A 27,425-nucleotide genomic window follows, 5' to 3' on the forward strand; every position below is an offset into this window, starting at 1 on the left:
GTATTCTACCCAGTTATGACTGCAGATGCATCCATGAAGGACATAGTACAGTTTTGTACCTACCATAAATGTAGATGTCCGAACTGGATAGCATCTGCAGTCAGGATTACCCTCCTTCCCCTCTGTGGTACTCCTAGGGTGTTTACCCTCCTAATAGCTAGCTAGTGGGGGGGAGTCTTTCATGGTGTATTTGTATTTATGTACATACATGCTTATTTTTGTGTTTACCTCTATCTTTTGGAAACATTGGCATCTATCCAAAATTTTTAGCCTTCTAGAGGGCTTCTGGCATCTGGGGCAAGAAACACTGAAGAAAATGGCGTCGGCTGATGCTTTTATACCCGAAGACCAACAGAGATGACGTCGGGTGAAGTGCGACATCAGCCGAAGCCGGACCCGGACTTTGGAATCCGGCCGACTGAAGGGCTGCCTGACGACAGGACAACCCCGGTTGTTATGACTGCAGATGCTATCCAGTTCGGACATCTACATTTATGGTAGGTACAAAACTGTACTTTTTTCACCTACTATATTCTTCACTAGTTCATCTGTGATTAATATATTCCAATTATTACCAATAATTCTCTCAATCTGTTTCACATCATTAGTGTATTTGATTACAAATCTCAAATTTCTAGAGTTAAATTGAGTAAACTTATTGTGTATAAGTGTAGTATTACTATCTTAACAGCGTTGTTAGGTATGGGATCTATTGTAACTTGGTCTTTTATTACGTCTTGTCTGATGCTTTTTACCAAATAAATATCATAGCCTCTTTCAATGAATAAAGACTCCAATTTATCTGCTTCTTTAGTTAATAGAGTGTTGAACTTGCACAGCTTTGAAATCCTTACGAACTGGCTTTTCACTATGCCAGAAAAAGTGTGCCTCGGGTGCATGCTATCAAAGCTAAGCAAAGTGTTAGTCCAACATGGTTTCCTATAGACAGATGATGAAATGCAACCTTCATTGTTCAGAGTAAGAGTTACATCTAAAAAGTTTATGCTAATGGGTGAGGATTCCATAGTAAACTTAAAGTAGGTAGTTGTATTATCCAGATAACTCAAGATAACTCACACACATTAAATTATATTCTAAGGAACTAAGTATTATAACTTATGACATAGTGAGGTTGCGTTGAAGTTTTGTTGCTACAAATAAGTTGATTTTAAAGCATTTACTCTGATTTGAGCAATTTAGAAATGGTTTTAAAAAAGTGGTTCATACAAATACGTCAATATTGTCTGAGTCTATAGATTGTTTATTAAATACAAATATAATTATTTTGAATCTACTCGGCAAATGTATTTTACATATGTATACATACTTTATAGGTATACTCTGTTTTCTGTTTTGAAGGGAGAACATTGTCTTTCAAAACAGTGAGAATAGTATCAACTTGCATACAATTATTCAATTATTTAATTTTGTAATTAATGTTGATATCAATTAAGTTCCCGCCTTTTTGAATTTAAATAGAGTTCTTTTCATTCTAAAAATTATTTGAAGAAGCGTAGTATTACCTGCGTGAAAGCGCTTATCCTTGTCTATGGAATAAAGTTGTATTTTTGCCTCTACTATAAGGAGATACGGAGTTTTATTTTCAACAACATCGTGGTGAGACCTACCTCTCTTTTTTGCTTGACTATCATGTGGGAAGTGATCTCGGCCCCCTGGCCTCTTCCAAATTATGTAAGACCTTTTTCCTCTTGAGACCCCCTGTTAAAGATCCAGTTCCTCCATGGGATTTAACTCTTGTTCTCCAATCTCTGACAGCTCCCCCATTCCAGCCTGCAGTCTCGGTGGATCTAAAATTCTTATCTTGGAAGACGGCCTTTCTTATTGCCATCACCTCGGCCAGAAGGGTTTCGGAATTTCAAGCCCTTTGCGCCAAACCACCATACTTGGTTTTTCATAAAGATAGTTTCCCTCAGGACCAATCCTTTTTGCCCAAGGTCGCGTCGGAACCAAACATCAACCAATCCATTAATTTACCAGTATTCTTTCCAAATTACCAGAACAAAGGTGAATATAAGTTGCATTCCCTGGGCGTACACAGGCAATTAAGATTTTACCTGCACAGGACTGCTGGTCACAGGCAATCTGACCAACTCTTTATATCCTTTGCAACACCCTCTTTGGGAAAACCAGTATCAAAAGTTACATTGTACAGATGGATTTCCCAATGTATCCTTCTTGCATATCAAAGTTCTGGTCGACCTGAACCTGAAGGAGTCCACGCCAATTCTACTCTATCAATTTCTACCTCTGCTGCTTTTTGGTCCAGAGTTTCCTTGGATGACATTTGTTCAGCAGCCACTTGGGCTTCATCTCATATGTTCATTAATCATTACAAGTTGGACATAATTTCCAGAGGGAGAGCATCCTTCGGCTCTGCAGTGCTCCGGAATATCCTTCCATGAGGATCTCCCAAGGTTTGTGTAGCTGGGGACTCTGTCCCACAGGTTGATGGACAAATGAAGTTAACTACTTCTGATAAAGAAGATGTTCTTCATTCCACATTGCTGCAGTCCTAACTATTGGGTAGTCCGCTGTCCAGTCGGCCCGAATACCAAAGTATATGTCTGACGTCGGTCAGGGCGCATTAGACTGACGTCAGTACGTCAGGGTACTAATGCGCATGACCGACGTCATATCCTCAGTCTTTTTTGCCGCATGGTCCGATGCAGAAGCAATTTTGCGAGTGCAGGTTGGCGTTCTGAAAGTTTCTGAAGTCAGAGTTTCAGACCGAATCAAAGTTGGCTAAGTACCCGTGGGAATATTTTGGTTTTTCTTGCCTCAGTATTTAACGGATGTCAGAAAAAGTGAATAACTGTATTTCTTGTGGGAAACAGATACCTCATAGGGATTACCATACTTTGTGTATACCTTGTTTAGGGCCTGAGCACGGCGTTGTTGGATGCCGCTCTTGTGCTAGATTTAACAAACGCACTATTAAGAGAAGGTTAGACTGTGCCAGGTTAGTTTTGGGAAGCGTTGTAATTATAAAATGCCGCCGGATGCTCCGGCGCCTTCGCCAAGAAGCGCAAGGACAAAGCAGCAAAGCCTAGAGTGGAAGAACCGACAGTCCCAGACGCCGGTTCTTTAGAAGGCTCAGTGGAGCCGGAGGTTCTGCCAGGAGTTTCTTTGGAGTCTCAGGAGAGACTTTACTGTTACAGGATGTATCCTCTCAGGAAGTAGGCCAGGCTGAGGGGCTTCTCAGGTGGCTGTTCTTCCCTCTCTTCCTAAGGTGGTTAGAGCCTCCCTTCTGTTTCCAAGGCTTCCTTGAGAGGCAGGCCAAGTTTAGCTTCAGTGGGGTTTCTCCTAGTGCTTCAGGGTCTTTGCCTAAGAAACATATGCTTAAAATGGCAGAGGATTTGATTACTATTATTAGAGGTTCTATGCCCCTCCTGATAAGAGGCCTAGGGTGGAACCTGAGTTTGAGAGTTTTGAGCAATGTTCGAGGCTTCTGAGTCTTGGCTGAAGACTTGCAGGAGTATCCTCCTTATTCTGATTCTGATGTGGATGATTCTACTCCTTCAGCTTCTCCTCCTGAGGATTTTTCATTTTCAGAGACTCTGCATTCCATGAGGGAGCATTTTAAATGGGAAGGTCAAGATTTCTCTGATTCCAGGAAGAGGCTTAGGGAATTCTTGTTTTACCCCAGCATAGGCCTTTAGCTATACCTCCTGTTCTGAATGTGGTGGAAGATGTTTTTGCAGAGGCTTCCCTGAATCCTGATTCTTTGCCTCCTGCCCCAGTTAAACCGGATAGGTACTATAGGGTGCCTGAAGCTCATAAGTATCTTTTAAGAGTCCTAGGGCAGACCCGAAACTGTCTCTCAAGGGCCTAAAGGTGTGAAGGCCTCTGTTGTTAAAAATCCTGTTCCTCCTGATAAAGAGGCAAGGGCTTTGGATAGATGGGGAAAGAAAGTGTATACTTCTTCCACTTTAGCCATGAGGGCGTTGAATTGTCAGTTTCACATGTTAAAATATCAGAATTATCTCCTTTCACAATTGAAATCTAAGGTGGATGCTCTGGCAGAAGGTATTGAGTGTAAAGAGTTGCAGGATTTAGTTCATGTGTCTGAACAGGTGGGTAAACATTCCTTGCAGTGTGGTTTTGATGCTGTGCAGGCCTCCTCGAGGGTGGCTGCCACTGGTTCTGTTCTTCGTAGGCACGCCTGGTTGAGAGATCAGAATTTAGCTGAGCATGTTAAAACAAGGATTTTGGATGCTCCTTTACAGTCTGATGTGTTGTTTGGTTCGCCTGTGGAAGCAGTTTTAAAGAAAATGGAGGACAAGGCTAAGTCTATGCAAACTGTTAAGGATTTTTGCAGGTGCAGCCTCCAAGTTTAGTAGAAATTGGCCTACTAAGGGATGGACTTATCCTGCTTATGATTCCCAGTCTAGGGGTAGGTCTAGGCGTGGTAGGGGCAGAGCTCAAGGTTCTTTTAGGCCTAGGACAGGGAGTTCCCCTGCTCAGACTTCTGGTGAGGGCAGGGGTCAGTCCTTTCGTAAGCAGACCCAATGACCTGCCTTTTCAGCTGCCAGTACATTCTCGCCTGGCAGCACCTTTGGGAGGAAGGCTGTCTCTTTTCAAAGAAAATTGGGATTTAATTACCCAAGACAGATGGGTTCTGGATATCATTCACCACGGTTACAGGTTTTATTTCCATACCTTGCCTCCTTTCAAAGGCATGCCAGACATTCCTCCTTTACAAAGAACAGAGGCTCACAAGCAAATTTCTCTGTTGCTCCAAATAGGGGCCATTCAGCCAGTTCCTGTGCCAGAAAGGGGCCTAGGATTTTATTCTCGCCTGTTCCTAGTACGAAGAAGGGGAACACGTGGAGACCAATTTTGAATTTATCTATCCTCAACACTTATCTGGACATTCCCAAGTTCAAAATGTTGATGTTACAACAGCTTTTACCTCTGCTGGGCAAAGATCACTGGATGGTAACTTTAGATCTCAAGGAAGCTTACCTTCATGTGCCTATAAGACTAAGTTGCAGGAAGTATCTGCGTTTCGAGCTGGAAATTCTCATTATCAGTTCTCTGCATTGCCCTTTGGCTTATCTACTGCCAGAGTATTCACAAAGGTTCTGGCTCCAGTGATAGCTTACTTCAGGCTAAAAGGAATTCAAATCTATCCTTACTTGGGCGACTGCCTGATTCTGGCTCAAGAAAAGGAAGACCTTCTACAGCATTTGGAATATGTCATAGCAGTGCTAAGATGCCTAGGGTATTCTGTGAACGAAATAAAGTCCAGTCTAGTACCCTCTCAAGACATGTGCTTTCTGGGTGTGAGACTGAATACAGCAGCCCAGATGGCCTTTTTAACCCCGGACAAACAAAAGAATCTTTCCAGTTACTTCCATCAACTATCTCTTCAGTCCGGGCTGACTGCAGGGACAGTCCTTCAAGCCTTAGGGTTCATGGCATCTTGTATTCTGGTGCTTCCCAATGCCAAACTGCATATGAGGAAGCTGCAATGGTATCTCAAAAATGTATGGACACAGCACTGCCAGGATTTGGACACTGTCATTCAAATAATACCTTGCATTCAAAAGGAATTTTTGTGGTGGGCTCAGGAATGTCACCTAAACAAGGGACTCTCTGTGACCCGGCCAGAGGCGAGTCAGATTCTAACGACAGATGCCTCAGACATTGCTTAGGGAGCTCATCTAAATGGAAAGTGGATACAAGATAAGTGGCCTGCCAGACTACAGCATCTACATATCAACATGAAAGAGATGTTAGCAGTCCAGTTTGCATTAATGGCTTTCAAGGAGTTACTTCTTCCAGGACAGGTGTTGATTCTAACAGACAACACAACTGTCATGTGGTACATCAACAAACAAGGGGGAACACATTCTTACCCATTGTGCAGGCAAGCAATGATTTTATGGGAGACTGCGCTCAGCTTGCAACTAACTCTTCAGGCAAGGTTTCTGCCGGAGCACAGAACTCCTTAGCAGATGTGTTAAGCAGACAAATCATGGATCCCCACAGTGGAAACTGGATCTTCATGTATTTCAAAAATTGACAGTGTCATGGGGAACTCCAGACATAGATCTGTTCGCTTCTCCACTAAACCACCAGCTGCCAAAGTTTTGCACAAAGAGGTTTCATCACACAGCTTGGAAAGTGGATGCTCTTTCTTTCAGTTGGACAAATCTTCATGTGTATGCCTTTCCACCTCTGCCTCTTCTCCCAAAGGTACTCCTAAAGGTCAGTCAAGACAAGCCAAGGATGATTTTAATAGCTCCAGATTGGCCTCGGCAACACTGGTACCCATTACTGAGGAGTCTGGTAAGGAAGCCTCCATGGCCTTTACCTTTGATTCCACACCTATTGTCTCAGAGGGACGGTCATCTACTCAATGTCAAGCTTCACTCTCTTCATCTGACAGCCTGGCATATTCTGTTTTGAAAGACAGCAGGTCTCAACTTCCTCAACAAGTTTTGAATGTGATTACGGAAGCCAGAAGACCTAGTACAAGGAAAGTGTACGCAGAAAAATGGAAGAGATTTTTATTTTGGAGTGCAGCAAACAATTTGGAGATTTCTGAGCCTAATTTGAGTATGGCTCTTCAATATCTTACTGAGTTATTGGACAAAGGTTTGTCTTTCTCTTCCATTAAGATTCATGCTGCAGCAATTTCAGCTCACTATGATTGTGACCCACCTTTGTTTTCGCATCCTTTGTTCAAGCAATTTCTTAGAGGGGCAAAGAATATAAGACCCCCACGTAGAGCTCCTACTCCTGCTTGGGATCTCAATTTTGTGTTGGAGAAACTTACTCTACAACCTTTTGAGCCTGCAGCTACTGCTGAATTGAAATACTTGTCATGGAAGACTGCTTTTTTGTTGGCCATTACTTCTGCAAGAAGGGTTTCTGAGTTGCAGGCCCTTATGGCGGTAGAGCCTTTTTTGATTTTTCATAAGGATAGGGTATCTTTACGTACTAATCCTTCCTTTATGCCTAAGGTGGTTTCTAGTGTGGCCTTAAACCAAACTATTCATTTGCCTACTTTTTATGCAGATCCCCAAAATAAAGGGAAAAGATTTTGCACACTTTAGATGTACACAGGCAATTGCGTTATTATTTGAGCAGGACTAAGGATTTTAGGCAGTCTCAGCAGTTGTTTGTTTCTTTTGCTTTGAGTTCAGGGCAAGCCTGTGTCAAAACAAACTATTTCTAGGTGGATTGGGTTTTGCATTGCATTTTGTTATTCCCATCATGGCAAGGAGATTCCAGCTGGGATTAGGCCTCATTCCACTAGGGCTACTGCCACTTCAACAGCATTTCTAAGGGGTGGCAACTAAGGATATTTTGGAGGCAGCTACTTGGAGTTCAGTGCATACTTTCTCTAAGCATTATCACCTTCCTCTCTACTCTAAGTCTAGGGCTGGTTTTGCCACAGCTATTTTGCAAGGCATGTTGTCAGTTCCTGCTTCCTTATGATTTGCCAGCCTCCCTTACCTCTGCTTTGGGATTCTACCCAATAGTTAGGACTGCAGCAATGTGGAATGAAGAACATAGTACAGTTTTGTACCTACCATAAATGTAGATGTTCGAGGATCCACATTGCTGCAGTCCAATTTACCCTCCCTCCTTCCCCTCTGTGTTTAGGGGTGGTTGTGTAGGTGAGGTTATATTCTGGTAATTTTGTATATATTGTACATATTTTTGGTGCAGGTATGTTTGGAATTTTTGGTTTTGGCCTTATCTTTTCAGGGTCTTCTGACATCTGGGGCAAGAAAAGACTGAGGATATGACGTCGGTCATGCGCATTAGTACCCTGACGTACTGACGTCAGTCTAATGCGCCCTGACCGACGTCAGCCATATACTTTGGTATTCGGGCCGACTGGACAGCGGACTACCCAATAGTTAGGACTGCAGCAATGTGGATCCTCGAACATCTACATTTATGGTAGGTACAAAACTGTACTTTATGTACTCACCATAACGTTCCATCTGAGTAGGTAATCTTCATTTGTCAGCAACTGACCCCCCCCCCCCCTCCATCCCCCTGACCTATAGTGCGTACTAGAAGGATTCCTAGCCCTCGTTTCCAGATAACATTAGGTTAGGATTTGGAGCTGATTTCTGTGTTGTAATACTCTGTGTTACTAAGCAAACTCTATCTGAGGTCAGGAACGGTTAGGGGATTATGGGTAAGGGGGAGGAGCTTGGAGCTCGGATCTTAGCTGTTTGAAGCTGCCGGCTCGGATCAGATATGGAACCGATACCCACAGGTTGCTGACAAATGAAGATTACCTACTCAGATGGAATGTTATGGTGAGTACATAACTTCTTTTTTCCTTCCCAGGGGAGACGCAAGACTAAGTGGGAGATTTCCGCACCCAAATTTGGGAGTAGTAAGACTCCCCCTATGGAAAACTGTCTGAATGACTTGCTTTTAAAACTTCCAAGCACTTCCCACCTGAAAGCTCCTTTAGACGGAAAGATTGTTCTGCAGGCCAAAAACTGGGAACTCATTACCCAGGACAAATGGGTTTTAAATATAGTGTCCCAAGGATACAGATTTCACTTCCACATGTTAACACGAAGTGGGTGGCAAGATCTACCCCCAAATCAGTGGGCAGAGGCCCAAAATCAAGTTCTCTCTCTCTTAAGCATGGGGCTATTCATTTGGTACCAGAAGAGGAAAAGGGACAAGGTTTCTATTTGAGACTTTTCCTGGTACCCAGAGAAGGCAGTACATGGCATCCTATCCTGGACCTTTCTACTCTAAACACCTTTCTGGTGATTCCAAAATTCAAAATGCTGACTGTTCACCAGCTGCTTCCTATGCTAGGCAAAGATACATGGTTGGCAACACTAGACATAAAAGAAGCATACCTGCACATCCCTATCAGGGAGTCTTGCAGAAGATACCTGCACTTCAAAGCAGGCTACATGCACTATCAGTTCTCTGCACTGCCCTTTGGCTTATCCACTGCGCCCAAGGTTTTCACAAAGTGCCAAGCTCCAGTCATTGCATTTTGCAGGCAAAGAAATATTCAAGTATACCCATACCTGGACATTGTCTAATTCAGGCAGAAAGCCAGGACATACTTTTGAATAACCTGGCCTTTGTTCAAAGGGTGCTGACTTGTCTGGGGTACACCATAAATGAAAAGAAATCACACCCGGTACCCTGTCAACAAATTATATTCCTGGGAGCAAGCTTGAATACAACTTCCCAGATGGCTTTCCTCACGCCAGAGAAACTGATTCATTTGACAACCTACTTCAAACAAGTGGCCGCAAAAACCCAGCTATCTTCAAGGCAAATACTGCAAGCCTTGTGGTTCATTGACTCCTGCATTCTTCTAATTCCATATGCAAGGCTGCATATGAGGAAACTACAGTGGTATCTCAAAAGCTTATGGTGTCAACATTCACAGGATCTAGAAGCAGTGATTCCTATCATACCTTGCCTACGCCTAGAGTTCCTTTGGTGATCAGAGGCCTGCCACCAAAACAGGGGACTACCATTCACACTACCCCCTGCCGCCCAAACCTTAACAGACGCATCAGACTATGCATGGGGGGCTCACCTGGCAGGCAAGTGCATTTAGGGCAAATGGAACCCAAGTCAAATGCACCTGCACATAAATCAAAAGGAAATGTTGACTCTACAGAATGCTGTGACAGCCTTCAAGGACCACATTCTTCCAGGGCAACTAATAGTAAAGACGGAGAATACCACTGTCATGTGGTACATAAACAAGCAGGGAGGTACACATTCTTACCTCCTCTGCAGACTAGCCATGGCATTGTGGAACACAGGCTTGAGTTACCAAGTGAATCTACAAGCTCAGTTCCTGCCAGGAAAACTAAATACACTGGCAGACGGACTAAGCAGAAACCTCATGGACCCACACGAGTGGAAACTGGAACCAAGGATTTTCAACATGTTGACCAGCAAGTGGGGGAGCCCAGATATAGACCTGTTTCCCTCCCCCCAGAACCATCAGTTGGACAAATTTTGCACAAGGATTCCCCACTAGCTAGCTTGGAAATTGGATGCTGTATCCTTCAGCTGGAAAAACCTGTCAGTTTATGCCTTTCCTCCTCTGCCTCTGCTCCAAGCTACTACTAAAGGTCAAACAAGACAAGCCAAGGACGATTTTAATTGCACCAGACTGGCCACGCCAACACTGGTACCCCCTCTTGCGCAATGTGTCATGCTTAGCCCCATGGCACCTGCCTCAGACTCCTTCCCTGTTGTCTCAGCAGGAGAACCAGATTCTGCACCCTCAGCTGCAAACCCTGAACCTAGCAGCCTGGCTAATTACCTAATCTCTCCTTTACCATCCCTCAGTAAATCAGTGATGGTTATTTTAGAGGCAAGGAAGGCCTAGTACTAGAAAATCTTATGCTGCAAAATAGAAAAGATTTTGTGCCTGGAATCAGTCGCAAGGAATGAGCGCAGCAGTGCCCAATTTACCTCGGATTCTGCAATACTTGACTGAGATGCTTCATAAGGGCTTGTCCTTTTCCTCCAAAATTCATGTCCCAGCCATTTCAGCACAGAGCCTCCCCTCTTCTCTCACCCACTGCTCAAGCAGTTCCTCAAAGGGGCCAAAAATTTAAGACCACCCAGGAGAGCTCCAACTCTAGCCAAGGACCTTAACTTTATCTTGGAGAAACTCACTCTTCCTCCTTTCGAGCCAGCTGCTACTGCAGATTTAAAATTCCTTTCCTAGAAAATAGCTTTCCTTTTAGCAATCACTTCTGCAAGAAGGGTATCTGAATTACAGGCCCTTATGGCAGTGGAGCCTTTCATCATCTTTCATGCAGACACAGTGTCCCTCAGAACCAATCCCTCTTTCATGCCCAAGGTGGTATCCAGTTTGACTTTTAATCAGTCCATTCATTTGCCTACCTTCTTTCCTAACCCACAGAACAAAGGGGAATGGATACTGCACTCCTTAGATGTGCACAGACAACTTAGATTTTACTTGGACAGGACTAAACCTCAAAGGAAATCTGAACTGCTGGTGGCATTTGATGCAGGGACAGAGGGGAAAGCTATTTCAAAGCTATTCATTTCCAAATGGATAGGCCACTACATTTATTTCTGTTATAAGCACCATGGAAAACCTGTCCCACAGGGCATCAGACCCCATTCAACCAGGGCTGCATCTACCTCCACAGCCTTTCTCAGGGACGTTCCTACCAGGGACATCCTAGAAGCTGCTACCTGGAGTTCTGTACATACTTTCACCAAGCATTATTATTTGACAGTTCTCTCCAAATCAGGGGCTGGCTTTGCCACTGCAGTCTTGCAGGGTCTTATAGCTGGTCCTAATTCTATTTAAATTCCTCCTCCCAATCTTAGCTTTCGGAATCTACCCAAATGTAATGACTGCAACAGTGAAACACGAAGAACAGAGTACAGTTGTGTACACTTACCATAAATGTAGCTGTTCGAGTGTATTCACTGTTGCAGTCCTAGTTACCCTTCCTCCAGCCTCCTTTCTTCTTTTAGCTATACTTCTACTCTCCCTTACTGTGCTCAAAAAGCTTTTTGGTGTATTTGCTTTTTTGTTGGAGGTATATCCTTGTAATTATAGATTTATTTGCTTCCCATTAGGGGGGCACCTGACATCTGGGGCAAGAAAAACTGACGTAATTGTATCAGCTGCATGTTTTATACCCCTGACGACCTGTCATCATGGAAGAAGGGACAGCATCCCGACGCAGGACCCAAGACTTTGTTAATCAGGCCGACTGAGGGCTACTGCAAGCAGATAACCCAAATCTAATGAGTGCAACAGTGAATACACTCTAACATCTACATTTATGGTAAGTGTACGCAACTGTACTTTTCTTGCTGATACTGATCAGGGATGTCTTTCCTTCTAGGGATTTTGCTCTTATCTGTACTAGTTTCCTCCTTCTGTTGTAGAGCCTGTTTATGGCAGGGGTCCACCAGACTGGTTTCCTTTTCTTGGAGGAGTGAGTCTTGGTTTTACTTGGGATAGCATGATCCATGCATTCCTGCAGATGATCATAGAGTGCCTTTGTATAGGTTTCAGCAGCTTTGACAGCATTGTCCATGGCGTGGGGGCTGTGAACCTTTCCACCTCGGTCTTAAGCAACGTGAAGTTTGCTTTTGAAAAGTTTTTCACAATGGTTTCCTTGATTGGGGTTGGGGGCGGAATGTGAATATCCAGAGTGATTAGTCTATGGTTTGATGTAACCAGCGAGGGGTTGATGTCAGGTGTGGAACACCGGTCGCCCATGTTGGTGATGACCAGGTCCAATATGTTCCCTCTGGTGGGGGTGTTGACCAGTTAATCCAGGGCGTTAGAGTTTATAAATTCTAGGAAGCGTTGGGCAAGGGAGTTAGTACTTGAGTAGTTCTCCCAGTTAATGTTTGGGTAGTTGAAATCACCCAGTATTAGGGTGTTTGGTAAGACCTTCATATTTCTCAGTGTCTCCAGAAATGCGGAATGGGGGTCCTGGGTCATGGTGGGTGATCTGTAGCAAGCTACAATTTGGATTGCAGTTTTGCCGGTTGTTGCACTCTGATCTCTGATGCATCGTGTTGCGCCACTAACCTGGAGGTGCGAGTATCCTTGATGATTATGGATACACCCCCGCCTTTTGTGTTTCAGTCCGGGTTCTGTGGCCAAAATGTATGGTATGAGTTATAGCCTGGTAGTGCTGGGGTGCTCTCTGGAGCCTTAAACCAGGTTTCTGTTACTGCACAGATATCGATGTTCTCCATACTGAGGTGTGCCTCGAGTGCATGCATTTTGATATTTAGACTTCTGGTGTTGAGTAGCATTACCTTCAGTTTTTGGTTACTTGTGCTATTTATTGTGGTGGGTTTGTCTTTTGAGCCTTGCCTAAAAAAGGCACTATGGGGGCGGCAAGAGCCTTTGCCAGTATTCGAAAGCCTAATGGTGACAGGTGCAAGCCATCTCTTGTGAAGCAACTTGACTTGTCGAGCATGTTCATCCCAGGCAGACACATACTGGATCCCCTTTGAATGACACCAGAAACTTAGCCAATTGTTGAAGTTGATCATTTTCTCTTTATACTGTGGCATCGTTCTTGGTGAGGGCAGGGTGCTGCTCAGGGTCAAGATCATACCTGCCTGGGCTACAGGATTAGAGAGCTCTTCCATGTCTCTTTTCATGTAGTCCAGGGAGGTACAACTCAGGTCATTCACACCAACATGTACAATGACAGTCGTATTTGTACTTGTTCTGGAGTGACCTGATTGCTTATGTTAGGTGGTGGATCCTGGTGCCCGACAGGCAGCCAACTGTAAACTTCTCTTGTCCAGCCTAGTTAGTGGGACATCAGTGTGCCTGACTATAGTCTCTTATCACTAGTATGTTGGGTATGTTATTTTGCCCTAAGGGCTGTGATTGCGTGGCAAACTGATTATGTGAAGTATGTATTTCATGGTTGATGATGGGTTGTGGAGGTTGCTTGGATGTCTGCTTTGGAGGTCTCTGTTGGTTTTGCAGATTTTTATTTAAAGCCTCTGAGTATGTTTTCATGTATTTATGTGTGTTATTTGCCTGTGTTGGTTTGTTAGGTCTGTGTGAGACTGGTGGTGTGTTGCAAGTATTACCCTTCTCCTCTTGACAGTCAGTTAGTCTGGGGTTGAGAGAGCTTTGCCTCCAGTCTGGCTGTATAATTGCATCTCACGCATATATTAGTGTTTGGTGATAGGAGGAGAGGGTTGTCTGTGTACATGAGGCAGTTGTAACATTGCCTCAAAATGCCCAGATTCACCAGTTGAACTGGAGAGTACACCGGAAACTGCCCTTTGGACATCCCTGAATAGGTAGAGTTAGCTGTTTTTCTGATTGACTGGTAGGGACGAATAGAGAGCCTTATCCTTCTGGACAGTATAAGGGGGGGCTTGTGCTAGGGGTATTTAGTGCTTGTTATGAGTTTTAAGCAAGCGCTGGCCTGCAAAATGAATGGTTTGAGTGATAAAGTTGAAGGTTTGTTTAGTTCCAAGGGAAAAACTGAAGAGTAGACTTTGTGGAGTCGGGAATAGTTTAACGCTGCCTGGCGCACAATTAAAGAGATAGAAATTAGCCCAAAATAGCCAATAAAACTACAGTTTCTGGGCAGAAACCACTGCTCCAAGGGCAGCTAGGCTGTTCAGAGCTCCCCACTCGTCTCCTTTCCTTACAAGGGACATATTGGTATTTATTTTTCACTGGTGGGGTTCTTCCATCCACTGATGGGGTTCTTCCACCAGAGCCTGGGCTCCTACTTGGGGGCTCCTCACAGGTTAGGGCAAGAAAAACTGATGTAATGGCGTTGGCTGCCTTACTTTGTACTACTGACAACCTGATGTCAGTCCACAAGAGACAACAACCGACGCAGAAATACTAAGTCTCTGGTATTCGGGATGGCCGAGGGTGACCCTGGCAGGGATAACCCAAATGTGATGACTGCAACAGTGAATGCACTCTAACATCTACATTTATAGTAAGTGTACACAACTGTACTTTTCAAGTTATGACTGACATTTACAGGCTGAAAACTGTCAGCCAGAGATTTCCTCTGGTGTGTAGGGCACAATAGCATCTTGCATTTTCATGAATTTCCTAGGTAAACTCCACATGAGAAAATTGTAATGGTTCCTGCAAAACTGCTGGTCCCAGCACACCAAGCTCCATAGAGACTGTCATTCCTCTTTTCCTTGCGTAAAAGTAGGAGATCTTACAGTGGGGAAGAGAGTACAAAACAAGGGGACCCATTCAAGGCTCAGGAGACACTACCAGTTACAGATCATATACAGCTCAGATTTGGGCTGGGGGCCAAATTTGGGAAATGTGTGCAAGTGACATGGTACAGGTATATGGCCAAACAGGGCATAAACATAAAGGAAGTGATGGCAGCCTTCATAGCAATGAAGGCATTGAGATGCGAAATGAAACAGACCCATACAAAAAGTGACAGATTACACCAATTATGTTACATAAGCAAGGGAGTACCCACTGTTAACCATTTGTACAGACTTCCAGAGGAACTCTGGCAGCTGGCCAAGAACTGCACCTTTTACCAGTATTCTCTTGCATTCCAGGGCAAGAGAACCTGTTAACATACAACCTGATCAGCTGTCTGTCTCCTAGAACCAAACAAGTGGATGTTGAGAGAGAATGCTCTTTCTTGAAGTAGTTCACCTTTGAGTGTGCACCAGAAGTAGACCTTTTTTCTACCCAAAACAGACAGCTGAGGAAGTTCTGCTTCAGAACCTGTGGAAGATTGTTACATTCTTCTGTTTTGACGGGACTTTTTCTATATCCTTTCCCTCCATTGCCCTTCACCCAATGGGTATTGAAGAAAATCAGGGAAGGCGGGCCATAGATGATCTTGTGGGGTGGCTATTACTTATATATACCAATCCTGTATTCTCATTACAGTGAGGTCAAGGGCAAATTCCTAATCCTCAATTACTCTCCTCCTGCACTTGAAAAGACCAACAATTTGCAGTCTTCCACTTTAATTGTTTTTGTCTATCTTTTCACTGTTTAAACAAATGAATGTTCAAAGGCTTGAAAGACAGTGTGTGTGTGTGTGTGTGTGTGTGTGTGTGTGTGTGTATATATATATATATATATATATATATATATATATATATATATATATATATATATATATAGTGTGTGTGTGTGTGTGTGTGTATATATATATATATATATATGTGTGTGTTTATATGCTTTTGTTGAGAAACTTGGTTTTGTATCTTTTTTTATTCATTTCAGAGTTTCGAGATTTCAAAACTTTGATCATATGATCTTTGCCATATGAAATTCGAAGTTTTGAAAATTTGACATTCTGAAGTGAATATATATATATATATATATATATATATATATATATATATATATATATATATATATATTTATTTTATGTTGTTACTTTGGAAGATGTTCTTTAATGTATCTTTCATTTTTTTTGTTTGCTTTTAGAGTGGCCAGCATTGTATTCCAGACATAGACTTTCAGATAGAATTGGTCATACCTCAGACTAAGCAGAGATCACTCTTGAGTAACCTGTACAAAACAATATAGTGAACAGATGTCCTTCCTTAGGTCAGTGTTGCAGTATTCCAGACTGTTGGATTATCTCGCCAAGTAATCTGGACGTCCGGCCCAGGGTACCTTCCAGAGAGTCGTACATCTGACGTATGACCTAAGCTTGTGGGCATAAGGGTGTATAAGTGGACATAAGAGCGTAAATTCCAAGACTATCTAGTCAGTCTGAACACAGGTCTCACACCAGTCTGTTTTGAGTGCTCATTGGTACCATTTGCTTTCACTGTTTCAGATAAGTGCCCCTTTAGGGAACTTTCTTTATTTTTCACAACTGTATTGCTGTTTGCTCTGTTAAATATCAGGTATGAGGGGAGACTGTGATTGTGGTAAGCATATTCCCTACAAAGATCTCCATTCCCATTGCTTTTTTCATTTAGACACAGAGAACTACAGACATTGTAAGATCAGTTAGTCCATTGTTCCGATGGTCATAAGAACTTTACTTTTGTCTCTTAATTCCTATTTGGGAACTTTGTCTTAAGTGCCTCACTCGAGCAAAGGTAGCAGACTCTTCTACCCCTGTTATCCTGCCTGTTCAAAAGAAAAAAGTTTGAGGCCTAGGCTTGATCCCTTGACTGTCCATTTGGACTTTGGTGTACTCACAGAAGTCTCAGAACCCATGGTACACACCACACGTCTTCAGACTCCAGATACTGTGACTCCACCAGAGGCTTGTATGGCATTTGATAGTCACACATCCAAAAAAACTGACGCTACTGATAATAGTGAGAAAGGGGAATGCTTCGTAATTATCTCCAATGGACACAAAGGCATACAATGCAGATCCTAGCTTGTGTGGAAATTCCCTGATCCCTTATTGAGGTTCATTTGGTATCAGAGCCTCCGCAATTAGTAAAACAGACATCACATCAAGAAAAAAGGAAGAGATAAAATTAAAAGCTTTCCTTCTTCCCCAAATGTCCAACGAAAAGGAGTGTGTGGATTTTTCACATGTCTTATTTATAGCCATAATGGCACTCAGGACACCATCCTTTGCCAGGCCTGCTACTACTACTACTCTTTCTCCTTCCATTCCACAAAAGAGACAATTGGACACTACACCTGAAGATGAAGCGGATGAATCCAACTAAAATGAGCACTCTTTAGCCTATTCTTCTCAATTCCATTTGCCTGGCCAAGTTGCCTCAGGTGGTGAAAATTCCCTTTCTGCTGTGCGCATTAAATGCAGCTATGATGTAGTAATAGCTTCCACCAGGGCACCTGCTTCAGGTTCTGTGATCAGGAGGTATGCATAGTTATGTTCTCAGCCCCTACCAAAAGATATTGAGGCAAAACTTGTAGACTTTCCTTTTAAACAAGGAATTATTTTTTTTGGCCCGGATGCTGCCAGTATTTTCAAACAGTTACAGGAACAAGGTAAAATAATGGACTGTAGACATATCTTTATTATTTTTATGCCAGTCTACCAAAGGAATTACTCAGCAAAGCCCACTTCTTTCACTTGCAGAGAAATGAGGCCTTTTCATAAGGCCAAGAAAATCCCTATGAAAAGATTCCAAAACAGACCATAAAAGGACTTTAGACCTGGGAGGCCTCTTTACACAGACAAGTCTGCACGACTACCCTCTGTCCCCCTCCACATGCCTCAGTCCAGCCCACCCCCGTATCCAAAACTCACTTCATTCCCTAAAAAAAATGGCTGCCCATCACTTCAGACAAATGGTTTCTTTCAGTTACTGGTTACAGAATGACCTGGAAGAAGGGCTCCCTTTCATGGGCATTCCTCCTTTTGCACAAAATCAGATCCAGTTGCCCTATCTTATCATTGAAACTTTGCTCAAGCAAAGCACAAGGCAGAGTACATCCAACACAACCACAATATGTGGGAAAAGAGTTTCTATTCTAGGCTATTCATCTTCCCAAGAAAAGGAGGAAACTGGACACCAATTCTGAATCTCTTCATTCTCAACACCTTTCTCTTTGCCCCATCTTTTAAGATGTTGTCCATGCAAACTCTGCTTCCATTCATTCTCTCTCTCAAGTTTTTCTGGTGTCTCCATCGCACTTTCCGTTTTCTGCTTTGCCTTTTGGACTCTCCACAGCCCCTAGAGTCTTCACAAACTGCCTTTTCCCAGTCATAGTTTACTGCAGGACTCTGGCAATCCAGACGTTCCCTTGTTTGGACTACTTGTTAGAGACAACATCTCAGCAGATAACTGTGAACTGATCTCTGCTACTTCAGAGCCTGGGTTTTATAGTCAACCTAAAAAAGTCAGCAGTAAAACTAACCATGACCTAGTTTTCTTGGAGTGCAAACTAGACAGCAGACTTGTGCAGGCCTGCCTTCCTCCAGACAAAGTGCAAAGAAGCCTAACCAGTTACATCCTTTCTTTTCAGTCCCATACGGTTAGGGAGATCCTCATTGCGCTAGTATTCATTGCAGCAACCATCTGCATGGTTCTCTTTGCTGAACTCCATATGAGAAATATCCACTGGACCCAAAATTCTCAGTCTGTGAATGATGCTGGTTCATTTCCTGCCTTACCTAAAGAAGGAATTGCTGTGGTGGATATCGCAGATAAAGCTCAACCTGGGTTTTCCTTTCAAAAACTTACACCACAACAGGAACCTCCCACAGATGCATCAGACAATGCATGGGGAGCAGGATGCGGACCTGAGAGTTCAAGGGCTTACAAATGTAAGATCAGAGCATATCCGTGTGAAGGAGATTAGGGTAGTAATACAGGCCCTGCAAATCTTCTCCCATACTTGGAAACCAGGTCCCATAAGATTGATCATAAACACAGTGGTCATGTGGCACATAAGCAAGGGGCATCTGATCTTATCAACAGTGCAGACTGCCTCTTCTGGCATGGGAGCAGGCCACAAAAGCAAAGTCATCCCCCCAAGCAGTTTACATTCCCTCACAAGACAATGTCCTGGCAGATTTTCTAAACAGATCAAGGGAAGATCAGCATGAATGGATGCTGAATAGGGAGATCTTCCTAAGCATAGTCCACAAATGGAGGATGCCACAGATCGTTTTGCCTACATCAGCAGCAGGCAACGTCCACTCTTTTGCACCAAGAAATATTGTCACCAAGCTTGGAAAATTGATGCATTGCCCTTTCCTTGCAAAGGGAGGTTCTTGTATGCCTTCCTTCTACTTCCTCCTTTTCCGAAGTCCTCATTAGTGATTCAAAGATCTTACTGCTAACTCTCTATTGGTCCAGGCAGCACTGGGTCCCCCCTTCTGTTCCACCTAGCAAGGAGCCATCACCAGAAGCTTCCCACAGCATTGGGCTTGCTCATACAGTAGAACAGCTCACTATTTCATTCCAACCTGTTATCCCCTCAGCCTGACATTGTGTATGATGTAATCACTTTAGACACCAGTTTTATTAGGACACGTTTAAGGTTCTCCAGGAGGCAAGAATACCTACTCCAGAAAGTCTTTCATAGCAAAATGGAAAATATTTACTATATTTTGTCAGGCTAAAATTCAAGAACCAGTACAGGCTTAATACCCCATCGTCTTTTATTTGCTTGAGATGTACTGTAGCCCAGCATATTCATCTGTTAGGCTCACATTTCAGCTACATGTGCGTGCCTGCCTCTGGATCCGTTGTCTCTGGGCAGACTCGAGGTGAAACAGTTCTTAACAGAAGTATTCCACCTGAACCACCAAGGAAACCAATCCCTTTTGTTTGGAACCTCAACTTTCTGCTGGAAAAGACTTGGCCTCCCTCCTTTTGAACCAGCAGCATCTGCCTCTCTCAAATTCTTTACTTCAAAACCTCTTCTTCTGTTAGACCTCACCTCTGCCAGACAAGTCTCCAAGCTGCAGGCCTTTATGGCAACCCCTCCCTTCCTGATTTTTCATATGGACAGTGTGTCTTTAAGGGGCTGGCCCTCAGTCATGCCTGAAGTAACAAATAAGCAGTCAATCATGGTATAAAGCCTCCAATTTTCTTCCCTATTCTGGAAATAACAAGGAAAGGATTCTTCATTTTGTTGATGTCCGTGGGCAGCTCAGGTTTTACCTGGGTAAGTCTAAGGATATTTGCAAGTCCGACAAATTGTCTCTCTCCAAGATTCCAAGTTAGGAAATCCAGTTTCAGAGCAAACTGTAGCCAACCAGATCTCTGAATCTATTTCCTTTTGCTACACTAAACATGGCAAGTTATTACCCTGTCTAGTAGATGCTCATTGTACTAGAGCAGTGTCCTCCTCTGGTGCCTTCTAGAAGAGGATTGACTCTAGAACAATTTCAGAACCAGCTACTTGGTCATCCTTGCGTACTTTTCCTAAACATTATAGAGTGGATGCTTTTTTTCTAAGTCCAGATCCTCCTTTGCCAGGTCAGCCCTCTCTGGATTGTTAGACATGTTTCCCATCTCCCACCCACCTTTCGCATCTCTTAAGCTTTCAGAGTCGCCCAACAGTTTAGAGTACTGTAATAGTCATCTAAGGAAGGACATAATCCAGTTGTGTAAGAACTTACTGAAATAGTAGACTCTTGCTGATCACTGTTGCAGTATTCCTTACTTCCATATCCGTCTTCCTTTTCCGATGCTTGCTTCCTTTCCCTCATGGACTGATGGGGGTCACTGTCTTTCTGCCTCTCTCCTCTTCGCTGATGAGTTTTCATCTCTCAGGCCTTTTCAGGCTTACTGGTTTAAAGATGTCAGGATTTGTGCTCGTACATCCGCTTATATACCCTTGTGCATACAAGCTTGGGTTGTACGTCCGATGGATGGCTCTGTGGAAAACTTTGGCTTTGATACCCCAGCTAGACATCCGGTTATTTTGTGAGATAACCCAAAAGTTTGAAATACTGCAGCAGTCATGAGTAGGATAGTTATACTGTATATTTGCCAAATTGAACCATTTAATATATGAAGCAGAGTACTCTGAATAGTGTTACTGCATCTAAAGTTTGGGCTTCTCTGTAACTGTTCATTCATTCTAGAGAATACAGCCCTTGCACCAAGCAAGTCAAATGCTTCACTTAAAGGTGAAAATAAATATTTAACAGGTTATGCCTACTGGACACAGACTGTTTTTAAAGGCAACCCAGGAGCAACACCTGTTGGATACTTACCAGGGCAAAACTAAGTGCCTGTGCGAAATAGTTGACTGTTCATGTTTTTTGAAAGCAACAGTTTCTGTTCAAGAATAGAAGGGATGGTTAGGAGTGTTGGTGACCGGACAATAGTTTTTCGAAATGTAGACTTTGAGTAGTGACATTTACAATAAAAATGTTTCACTGCAGTGCAGTAGAACAGTCTTTGCACAAGTAGAAGAATATTATTTTGAATTCAGATATGATGTATGTGAATCATTTCAACATTTCTTATTGAACTAGAATACTAACTTCAGAGATTAGTAGTGTAATTTTGTCACATGTAGGAGACCTGAAATGTGCATTGTACCTTAACAGTAATGAAATTTACAAAAGCATGGCAGAAAACTTGATGAAGTAGTAAAAATTAACCTCCACCCTTTCTTTCTCTATTTTGTTCCTTTAAGCTCGTGGTCTGGATATTCCTTCCATTAAAACAGTGGTTAATTATGATGTTGCCCGTGATATTGATACTCACACTCACAGGATTGGGCGTACTGGCAGAGCTGGTGAGAAAGGTGTGGCATACACTTTATTGACTGCCAGAGATGTAAATTTTGCTGGTGATCTTGTTCGAAACCTGGAAGGAGCCAATCAGTATGTGTCCAAGGACCTCATGGACTTGGCCATGCAGGTAAGCATAATATTTACTGTTAACAGCAGACATTAAATATGCAGAAATTTTCAGTAAACTATTTTGCCATCAGTAGTCAGATTGCAAAACTAAAACAGTTCAAAGTGGGAACATCTTCCAACAAAACATTTCCCTTTTCCTCCAGATGAGTTTCCACTCCTTACATTTCATAGAGGCATTAGCTAAAAATAAAAACAAAACAAAATTACAGACATGCCCGTGTGTTGTAATACACACACACAGTAAAAATTTTAATTCAGACAAGCTAGAACCTTCACTGTGTATTACCTTAAACCTCCAGTAGTGTCTCTGGGATATTTGCAGGTGACCCCTTAGGGATATTGCAGTGTTTCAGATAAATGGCTTCTGAATGCAGATGACTTTATTTTTAAGTCTTTATAGGCACATTCCGCTCAACATATGCATGTATGTATGCATACATATGTGCAAATGTAACGTGCATGCATGAATTTTGGTTGTTAAATGATCTTGTTCCTAAAATATTTAATAGTAGAAATTCTACCTCAAGCTCATTTCTTTAAACAGTCTTCTGACTGATACTGTCCTGCATACTCTAGATGGGATTAATCTTTCCAGCTTGGATTACCTTTTTTATGCTGCTCATTTCTATGCATAGTCACTTCTGTGAAACAAATTTAATGGACTCTGTAGCATATGCTTAACAATCAGGAAAGCATGCATTGGAAAATGTTTCCACTTCACTCATGTAGAGCTCTGAAGTAAGGTCAGTAAGGTGCATATTATCCTGCTAAGAAATAAACTTCACCTGCTGATGTACTTGTATAACTCTGTGGATACATTGACTGACAGCAGAAAGATTAGAACTTTCCTTGATGTTCTTTGTGTTTAAGTGTTGCAGTCATTACATTTGGGTAATCTGCTGGCAGGTTGCCCTCAGTCAGCCTGATTAACAAAGTCTTGGGTCCTGTGTCGGTTGCTGTGCCTTCTCCCATGACATCAGGTCGTCAGGGGTATAAAACATGCATCCGACGGCATTACATCAGTCTTTCTTGCCATGCGGTGCCCGAAGCAGAAGCATTTCTCAAGTACCAGTTGGCCGACTCCTGAAATTTTCGTTTTCGAGTTTCAGAACCGAAGTCTTCAACATAAAGCTAAGTACCCCGTTGGGAAAACTTTTTCTTGCTCCTTACCGATGTCAGTAAAAGTTAATAATTGCATTACTTGTAGAAAGCAAATACCTCACAAAGATTTTCATTCGTACTGTATTCCTTGCCTAGGCCCTGACCAAGAAACGTACCTTGCTGTTGGTTTTGTGCTTTATTTAATCAGCGCACTATCCGTCATCGGTACATTTTTGCCTCTAAATATTTCAGTTCTCAGTTTTATTATCCAGAAATGTCGTCGTTAGCCATCCGACTACCGGAATTCTGAAAAAACGCAAAGATAGACAGAGACAGGCGGCCGAGGTCCAAAACTGCCAACGATGCTTCTCCTAAGCCAGTCGCCAGTTCGCCGGTACTCAGTGAGGTGTTTTCGCAGCCCCTGATACTCGCTATTTCTGATTCACAGCCCTCTACTGAGACCCATTTGGAGTCCGGCATGCAGCGAGATGCTTCATCTATGTAACCCACGGATGTCTCTACCTTGGATGGGTCTGGAGCCGCTGTGCAGGCACCGGCTTCTGTGGGTTTATTCAGGCCTACAGACTTGCATATTAAATCAACTCCACCTTCATTAAAAAGGCCTAAATCTCAATCTATGTCTAAAAAAAATGACCCCAGGCCACATGTTCAGGCCCCTATGCCTGAAAAACAAATTATCAAAATGGCTGAAGATCTAATTACTCTAATCAGGGGTAGTCAATTCCCCCCCCCCCCCCCAAGAGGCCAAGGCCTGAGCTTGATTATGAATCTTCTGATCAGAATTATGTTTCTTCTGATTCTTCTAATGACCTGGATTTGTCCATACCTACTTAATGAGGATTCTGATGCAAAGGATTCCATTCCCTCTGCTTCCCCTCCTGAGGATTTTTCTTTTGGGGAAACTTTACATACCTTAAGGGAGCATTTCCATTGGGAAAGTCAGGAATTTTATGATTCAAAAAAGAGGCTTAGGGATTTCCTCCTACCTCAGCATAGGCCTTTGGCTATACCTCCTGTACTAGACATTGTTGATGTGTTTTCGGAATCCAGTATGGCCCCTGATTCCCTGCCTCCAGCTCCTAGTAAACCTGACAAGGTACTACAGGGTTCCCGAGTCCCACAAGTTCCTTTTCAAAAATCCTGTTGCAGATCCAGAAACCATTTCTCAGGGCCCCAGGGACATTAAGGCGTCTACTGATAAAAATCCTACCCCTTCTGATAGAGACTCCACGGCGCTGGATAGATGGGGTAAGAAGGTTTGTACTTCTGCAAACTTGGCAGTCAGGGCTTTAAACTGCCAATTTCATATGTTAAAATATCAACCGCATATTATTGGACTGCTTAAACAGAAAATGATGATGATTTCAGACTGTGTGGAAAATAAAGATTTGCAGGATTTATTGCATTCTGCTGAACAAGTTGGAAAACATACTTTGCAATGTGGTTTTGATTCTTTAGAGGCCTCCTGCAGGGCTGCAGTTACTGGGTCTGCTTACAAGGCATGCTTGGCTTAAGGAGAAATCTTTGCTGATCCTGTTAAAGCGAAATTGTTGGATGCTCCTTTAAGTCAGGATCGCCTGTTTGGCAATAAGGCGGAAGAAGTTCTAAAAAAAGATGGAAGATAAAGCTAAATCTATGCAAACTGTTAAAGATTTCTTACAAGTGCAACCTCTAAGATTTAGTAAGCACTGGCCTAATAAGAATTGGTCTTTTCCAGCTCCTTCCAGATCCTCTCAAGCCAAACCCAGACACCCCAAAAGGCACCAGGTTTCAGTCCCAGGGGACTCTCCGAAACTAAGCAGTTGGGGGCCTCCACTTCCAAATCTGGAAATAAGGCACCCCCCCCATGGTAAACAGTCTCAATGACTTCCTTTTAAAATTACCAAGCGCTTAGCTATGAGCCGCCTCTTTTGGGGGAAAGATTGCTCTTCATGACTCATAACCCAGGACAAATTGGTTTTAAATATAGTGTCCCAGGGATACAGATTTCATTTCCACACATTGCCAACACCAAACGGGTGGCCAGACCTGCCCCCAAATAAGTAGACAGAGGCTCAAAAACAAGTACTTTCCCTCTTAAACATGGGGGCTATTCAACGAATACCAGAAGAGGAAAAGGGACAAGGTTTCTATTCCAGGCTTTTTCTGGTACCCAGAAAAGACAAATCATGGCATCTAATACTGGACCTATCTACTCTAACAATCTTGCAGAAGATACCTGTGCTTCAAAGCAGGCTACTTGCATTATCAGTTCTCTGTACTGCCCTTTGGCTTGTCTACTGCGCCCAGGGTATTCACAAAGTGACTGGCTCCAGTTATTGCATTTTTCAAGCAAAGAAATATTCAAATATATCAATACCTGGATGATTGTCTAATTCAGGCAGAACCAGGGCATACTTCTAAATCATTTGGCATTTGTAAAAAGGGTTCTAACTTGTCTGGGGTACACCATAAACGAAAAGAAATCACAACTGGTACCCTCTCAACAGATTACATTCCTGGGCGCAAGCTTGAATACAATTACTCAGATGGCTTTCCTCACGCCAGAGAAGCAAATTCATTTGGTAACTAACTTCAAACAAGTGGCCACAAAATATTGCAAGCCTTGGGGTTCATGGCCTCCTGCATTCTTCTAATTCCATATGCAAGACTGCATACAAGGAAACTACAGTGGTACTTAAAAAGTCTACGGAGTCAACATTGTCACAGCCTGGAAACAGATTCCTATCATAGCCTGGAATTCCTATGGTGGGAAAAGGCCTGCCACCAAAACAAGGGGCTGCCATTCACACTACCCCCTGCCGCCCAAACACTATCTACAGATGCATCAGATTATGCATGGGGGCTCACCTGGCAGGGAAGTGCATTGAGGGCAAATGGAACCCAAATCAAATGCACCTACATATCAATAAAAAGAAATGTTAGCTGTACAGAATGCTCTGACAGCCTTCAAGGACTACATTCTTCCAGGACAACTAATGGTAAAGACAACACCACAGTTATGTGGTACATAAACAGGGGGGTACGCATTCTTACCCCCTTTGCAGACTAGCCGTGGCATTGTGGAACACAGCCTTGAGCTACCAAGTGCACCTACAAGCTCAATTTCTGCCAGGAAAATTGAATACACTGGCAGACTGACTAAGCAGAAATCTCATGGACCCACACGAGTGGAAACTGGAATCATGAATTTTCAGCATGTTGACAAGCAATGGGGGAGCCCAGACATAGATCTATTTGTCTTCCCCCAGAACTACCATTTGGACAGGTTTTGCACAAGGACTCCCCACAAACAAGCCTGGAAAGTGGATGCTCTGTCCTTCAGCTGGAAAAACCTATCAGTCTATGCCTTTCCCCCTCTGCCTCTGCTCTCCAAAGTTCTGCTAAAAGTCAAACAGGACAAATCAATAATGATTTTGATTGCTCCAGACTGGCCACGCCAACACTGGTACCCAGTCCTGTGCAGTGTGTCGCAAATATCTCCATGGCACCTGCCTCAGACCCCTTCTTTGCTGTCTCAGCAGGATAACCAAATTCTGCACCCTCAGCTTCTAACATTGAACCTTGCAGCCTGGCTAATCACTTAATTCACCCTTATCAGCCCTCAGCAAACCTGTGATGGATGTCATCTTGGAGGCGAGAAGACCTAGTACTAGAAAATCTTATGCTGACAAATGGAAAAGATTCTGTGCCTGGAGCCAGTTTTTAGGGATGAGCACAGCAGCACCCAATTTACCTCAGACTTTGCAATACTTAACTGAGATGCTGCAGCTATTTCGGCTCACTATAACACAGAACCACCACTCTTCTCTTATCCCCTGCTCAAGCAGTATCTCAGAGGGGCAAAGAACTTGAGACCATCCAGGAGAGCTCCTACCCCTGCATGGGACCTTAACTTTGTTTTGGAGAAGCTCACTCTACCTCCTTTTGAGCCAGCTGCTACTGCAGCCTTTCTTTTTGCAATCACTTCAGCTTGAAGGATATCTCAATTACAGGCCCTTATGGCAGTGGAGCCTTTCATCATCTTTCATGCGGACAGGGTATCTCTGAGGACCAGTCCATTCTTCATGCCCAAGGTGGTTTCCAGTGTGGCTCTTAATCAGTCCATTCATTTGCCAGCCTTTTTTCCCAATCCACAGAACAAGGGGAACGGTTTCTGCATTCTTTGGATGTGCACATACAACTTAGATTTTACTTGAACAGGACTAAATCTCAAAGAAAATCTGAACAATTGCTGGTAGCATTTGCTGCAGGGGCAGAGAGGAAGTCTATTTCAAAACAAACCATTTCAAAATGGATAAGCCATTGCATTCATTAATGCTATAAGCACCACAAAAAACCTATCCCCCAGGGGATCAGATCTCACTCCACCAGGGCTGCATCTACTTCTGCAGCCTTTCTCAGAAGTGTTCCTACCAGGGATATTCTAGAAGCTGCTACCTGGAGTTCTGTACGTACGTTCACCAAGCATTATCATTT

At 43.2% G+C, this 27,425-nt stretch overlaps 1 protein-coding gene across 1 annotated transcript in view; it reads left to right on the plus strand.

The window, feature by feature from the left end:
* DDX42 (DEAD-box helicase 42) overlaps window positions 1-27,425 on the plus strand; it is a 991,771-nt gene that overhangs the window by 805,766 nt on the left and 158,580 nt on the right. The window contains exon 12 of the mRNA XM_044054957.1: window positions 21,596-21,822. Within this exon, the coding sequence (XP_043910892.1) occupies window positions 21,596-21,822 (227 nt within the window). The remainder of the gene's footprint in view (window positions 1-21,595; window positions 21,823-27,425) is intronic.

Source organism: Protopterus annectens, chromosome 13.part0 (genome assembly GCF_019279795.1).
Source record: "Protopterus annectens isolate FY-2018-M chromosome 13.part0, PAN1.0, whole genome shotgun sequence".
NCBI lineage: Eukaryota > Metazoa > Chordata > Ceratodontiformes > Protopteridae > Protopterus > Protopterus annectens.